The sequence below is a fragment of the Micrasema longulum genome, unplaced genomic scaffold (genome assembly GCF_059751315.1).
Source record: "Micrasema longulum isolate JH-2025_06_02 unplaced genomic scaffold, ASM5975131v1 h1tg001939l, whole genome shotgun sequence".
NCBI classification, from domain to species: domain Eukaryota; kingdom Metazoa; phylum Arthropoda; class Insecta; order Trichoptera; family Brachycentridae; genus Micrasema; species Micrasema longulum.
This window is the reverse complement of record NW_028279113.1, coordinates 175,660-181,523: the sequence shown is the minus strand read 5'-3', so window position 1 is coordinate 181,523 and position 5,864 is coordinate 175,660. Positions and strand designations below refer to the sequence as shown.

At 34.0% G+C, this 5,864-nt stretch overlaps 1 protein-coding gene across 1 annotated transcript; it reads right to left on the bottom strand.

Moving 5' to 3' along the window:
* Positions 1-534: 534 nt before the first annotated feature.
* LOC148273485 (uncharacterized) lies at positions 535-1,958 on the bottom strand. Its single transcript, XM_088238656.1, has one exon. It carries the CDS (start codon positions 1,370-1,372, stop codon positions 665-667), a length of 708 nt encoding a protein of 235 aa, XP_088094782.1. The 5' UTR covers positions 1,373-1,958; the 3' UTR covers positions 535-664.
* Between the last annotated feature and the right edge of the window lie 3,906 nt (positions 1,959-5,864).

Genomic DNA, 5,864 nt, shown 5'->3' with positions numbered 1-5,864 from the left:
ATACTAGATGTATGAACAAACATCTCAGCAGGAACTGTTCTGAATGGCTCGAGGTTTACCACCTGCTTAGTGGGTGCCAACTTTTCCACCCCTACAACAGCTGGTTGATTAGGCAAAGATCTGCAATAAACAATATTTACAAAAATTGCAATTATGTAGCAGGTATGTAATGTTGGAATTATTAAATTTAGTTACATTCATACAGCAACAATACGGGGGTGTTTTAATAACAGCAATTACAAAACAAGTTTAAATAAAAGTGCATAATTGTCACTACAGTCTGTTCACAGTTATTTTACCTCTAGTAACTATTAATAGTTCTACATTATCTCTGCCTCTAGTTGTTATGTTGGCTAACTTCAGAGCTGTGTTGCCATATTCACCTTCTAAGATTCACCACTTGCACATTAAAAAATTGTTATCTGAAAAAACTATTATCATTAAAAAATATTGAGCTTACTCACAGCACTCATCTGACCAGTTCACCCATACTTCAACAGTCAAAGCAGCGCGCTGTAAGCGCTGAAAGCCAATTTCGAATGGGGTTGACGTTCCTAGTACCTTTATTATATTATTATTTTTTGATAACTGGTAACTGTAATATTGTTAAATTGTGAATAATAAATAAATAAAAATAAATAAATTATAATAACTTTATTTATTTTTAATATGAATGATCCAAGGGGATAGCAGACCATGTAGAATCACTATCCGTCGAACTTGAGTCTTCGGAACTGCTGTCAGATTCTGTATCAGATTCATTATTTAATTCTATTATGAACTTGTCTATTTCAGCATCCATACATTCATCTCTTTCAGACAGCTTATCTTCTATGTGGCGCACATGTTCACATTGTTTTTGCCACTCTTCTGTAGTGACCGACTGGAAAGCTTCTTCAGTTAATTTGACAATATTGTTTGTGTCTTGTCCCACATTTTGGCTCGCTACTCGCCTTTTCACAAGACTCCACATAAATTCAATTGCGTTCAAGTCGCAGTGATAACGCGGTAATCTAGTTACTTTGTGACCATAAGCTTCAAGTAGTTGATCAGCTTCATATATTGGAGTTTCTTTGTGTTCTTTTATTATTTCATAAAGTTGGGCTTTGACCATGTTAGGCAGATAAGATAATCCCTTATTTATTATCCAGGTTTGCATATCTGCTTTGGTGGAACTTAATGTTGGTGCCTTATTTAACTTCACAGTGTGATAAGGAGCATTATCCATGACTATCAAAGAATTGGGCGGTAAATTTGGTATGAGTTTATCTTGTAGCCATTTCATAAAATTTGTTCTGTTCATGTCATCATGATAGTCACCTGATTTAGACTGAGACTTAAATATCAAGAGCGCGTTTGGTATGAAGCCCATTTCACCACCAGCATGAACTATAATCCATCGTGCACCCGCAGAATCGCTGGTCACGACACCTTCTTCATTCTCAGATTGCCAGCATTTTTTTACTGAATATGAAGCGTGAATATACGTTTCATCAAGAAACACGACAGGTCTACCATCATTACGATTTTGACGTAAAATGTTTAAGTATCTTTATCTCCAAGCTACAATGTCATGTCGTTCCATGAGTACTTTTCTCTCAGACCCACATTTTTAAAATCGAAATCCGATTTGAAGGATAATTTTCCACAATGTGGTACGACCGCCTCGGAAACTGATATCATTCTTTAGTTCAGCTAAAAGCTTACCCAAAGTTTTATTTATTTTATTTTATTTCATTTTATTTGGGATTTTTACAGCTATTACATAAACAAAATAATTAGAAAAATCTTAAAAATACTAAAGCCAATTAAAAAAATCCACTGTAAATATAATGACACATAATATATAAGAAAAGAAGTTTAGTAATTGTATTTGTGTGACGTTTGTATTCATGTGTATGTGAATGTGTGTATGCGTGAATGAATGAGGGAGAGGATACATGTGCGTGTGGGAATGAAAGAGGGAGAGGGTGCGTTTGTATGGGTGCGTAAGTATGAAAATAATATATTTGCTTAAAACTTGTAAATTGTATTAAAAATGGTACAATAAAGAGCTTAGTAAAAAGTTAGAAACCTTTTTGTTAAAATTCAAATGACGAAATGATATAAATTGTTTTTTTTTTTTTTTTTTTAAGTATGTTAAATTTCAAAACCGTATTCTGAAGAAAAAAAAAGCATTTTATTTTTTAAATTTAACTGATACACATCGAATGAATAATGTGGGACGAGTCCTATACAATACAGTAGGTAATCACAAAATGCAGTAAATACGAAATAATGACAACAATAAAATAAGGATTGACAATACGCGAACGTTGATTCAAAACGAACACACAAATGCATATTATATGCACCTACATAATATATAAATAAGAATAACATATAAGTTTAATAGAAATGATTCGGATTATAAAAATCAGGTGTCACAAACAGTTGGCCCGCAGTACGGGGATACATAATTATATTAAAAGATCTTCTCACTATAAAACTTATATATGTTCAGGGATAGAGAGCAACGGAGAGGAGGATGCGGACAAAGACAATTTATTACCTATGGCAGTTTTGATAAATTTAATATTTTTGGTAAATATATCTATTTCGTTAAATTTCCTGTTATACGTATCCATAATACGGTTAATCGTAGCGTTTTTTGACGAATTTGTTCTGCATTTAGGTATGTGGAAAAGTTGTGTATAACGCGTTTGTCTCTGTGGTACCTTAAGATGAATGCGGTTAACCAATTCGGGGGAATCTATTTTATCAGATATTATGTTGGTGAGTAACACTATATCAGCTGTGGTTCGTCTATCAGCGAGAGTTTGGATATTATGAAAAACGCACGCTTGGCGATAATCTGGAAAATTGAGATGTAATCTACGGTTTAAGTTTTTTATAAACATTTTTTGAATTCTTTCAATTTTGCAGGAATGAATTTTATAATAAGGAGACCAGACAGGTGAAGAAAATTCTAGTAAACTACGAACATAAGAAAAATATAATTTTTTAAGAGTATCGGTATTTTGAAACGGTTTGCCTGTGCGTAGTATAAATCCTAGTGTTCTAAAAGATTTTTCAGTAATACCATCGATGTGACGATTAAAAGTTAATTTTTCATCTAAGAGGATACCTAAATCACGGACTGTTTCGACAGATTTAATATTTGTATTATTTAATTTGTAATTAAAATCGATGGCACGGGTCTTTCTTTTGAATGTTATTTTTAGGCATTTTTCAGGGTTAAGCGATAGTTTATTATTTAAACAATAAACCGACAGTCTAGTGAGGTCCTCCTGCATTTTATGACAGTCATTAGTATTTTCAATATTTAAGTATACCTTCATGTCGTCTGCATACATAATGTATTTAGAGTTATTAAAACAATCGCCTATATCATGAACATATACATTGAATAAAAGGGGTCCTAAATGGCTACCTTGAGGGACACCAGATGGAAGCAAGGAAAAGTCAGAAGAGTGCCCGCCAACGACGACTGCCTGACTCCTTTGACTGATGTAAGAACCAAGCCAACATAAGAGATCTCTATTAATTCCGATTGCTATTAACTTTTTTAAGAGGATTGAATGATCAACACGATCAAACGCCTTTGAATAATCAGTGTAAATAACATCAGATTGTAATCCCTTGGCCATATACTCAGCAATATCGGTTGTGAAGAGCGTTAAATTAGAAACTACTGATCGTTTCCGCATAAAACCGTGCTGTTCATTTGGGATGTGTAAAGCAACTTCAGATAAAAGGTGATTATAAACTAACATTTCAAATATTTTGCCAAACACTGGTAAGATTGAGACCGGTCGATAATTCTCAACTTTATTTTTGAGGCCACTTTTATGAATGGGAATGATAAGTGCTCTTTTCCAGTGACTCGGAAAGACTCCATCTTTTAATGAGCGATTGAATATAATTGTTAGAGGTTTGGCAAGTTGATTTGCACATTTGATTGCGAATAATGGAGGAATGTCATCGCTTCCAGCGCCTTTGCTAGAATCTAATTTAGTAAGAATTTTACGGACATCGTCGTAAGAAAAGTTAATTGAAGATGTAGCAACATTGCGTGTGCTTTGATGGAGTGGGGAGGTTATGCAGGCTTCATCGATCAAATTGCTTTGAGTATAGACCGAATTAAAATAATTAGAGAAGTGGTCGACTACTTCTTGGGCATTATTAGACACTTGGTTTTTATACTGCATATTCAAGGGAATGTTGTTAGAGTTACGTTTACTTTTAATAAAAGACCAAAAATATTTAGGATCGTTCACAATAGCTTTCTCACTTTCGAGTATGAATTTTTTAAAACATTCTTTTTGTAATTTTTTTTGCCTGGCCCGGAGCAAAACAAATGTATCATAATCACGTGGATTATTGTATTTCTTCCATTTTTTATGATATTTGGATTTCTCCTTAATAATTTTTATGAGAGATGAGCTGTACCAGCGAGGATATGAGTTATTTTTCAGTGTTTTTAGAGGTACAAACTCACTGAGAACATTTTTTAACTCTAAATAAAATTTCCGTGTTGCAGAATTCACACAATCACAATTAGAAAATTTTGTTTCCCAATCAATAGTCGAAAGAAAGGAATTAATACATTCAAATTCCGCGCGCTTAAAATTAAACGCAACACGCTCCACTTCAGGTAGTGTCCGGGCGTTTAAAATATTCAATTCAACAAGAAGTGCTGGATGATGACTATCCTCTTTTACCAATGTAATATCACTACGTTGAACCCTTAATTCTACGTTACTAAGCATTAAATCAAGCAACCTGCCATTTAAGTTCACTGTACCGTTATACTGGTGCAAGTCAGAAAATGACATGCACTCACTCAAAATATAATCTGTGCTACCTATGATATGAGGTTTAAGAGGTAGCGAAACAGGATCTCGTTCCCAAGTCATGTGTGGTAGATTAAAATCTCCCATTATTAGGAATTGGTCGTCAGGATTGTCGATGGAGAGCTGGTCTACTAAATCACAGAAATTTTGTAACTGAGAGGTGTGATTGGGGCCACCAGGTATATATACACATGCTACGTGAAGTTGATTGTTATGGTTAAAGTTACCTGAAGGAATGGTGACCCAAGTGCAGTCAGTTGGCACCTCCTTTCTGACTGTATACATTTCATGTATTTTATTTCTAACTGCACACAAATCAAAAATCATCGAATACAATTTTCTTTTTTTGATCACGTTTTTTTCTCGGTGTACTGACTTTTTGCGACGTGGAAGCAGCAGCTTCGCCTTCTTTGGTAATTTTGACGGTTGACGGTTTTTTCGGATACGCCTGAAATTTTCCTTTTCCCAAAATGCAAAATGGTGATGAGGGGACATTACTGGGAGGATGTAGAAACAATAAAACAATAAACGACAAATAAACTAAAAAGCCTAACTGCCGAGGACTTTCGAAGGTGCTTTGAACAGTGGAAAAGAAGATAGGACGAGTGTCTGGGGACGAATGGAGAATATTTTGAAGGAGACAAAATAAATGTAGATGAAATTTTGTAAAATAAAGTTTTTATGACCCTAGTTAGCGTATTTATTGGACACACCTCGTATAATACGCTGTGAAATCTAAGTATGTCTATCAAATTAGAGGGTTAGAATGTCACCCTGTCATTTTATAAATTAGATTTTCAATATCTCAGGGATGCATCACAAATTACCTCGAGGATGCTTACATGAAATAATTCAACACATCTTGTAGCGGAGTTCATGGGCAGTTGGGGTTTCATGTCATTGTTTTTATATACATAACATTATACATATTAGTTTTTAGTGAAATTATAAATTATCAAGAATTTTTTTTAAAAATGTTTCAACCCGTGTAATATGTAGGTGGTGTTA

Coding starts and splice junctions, on each gene's coding strand:
- LOC148273485 (XM_088238656.1), bottom strand. CDS start 1,372: ATGGGCTTCATACCAAACGCGCTCTTGATATTTAAGTCTCAGTCTAAA.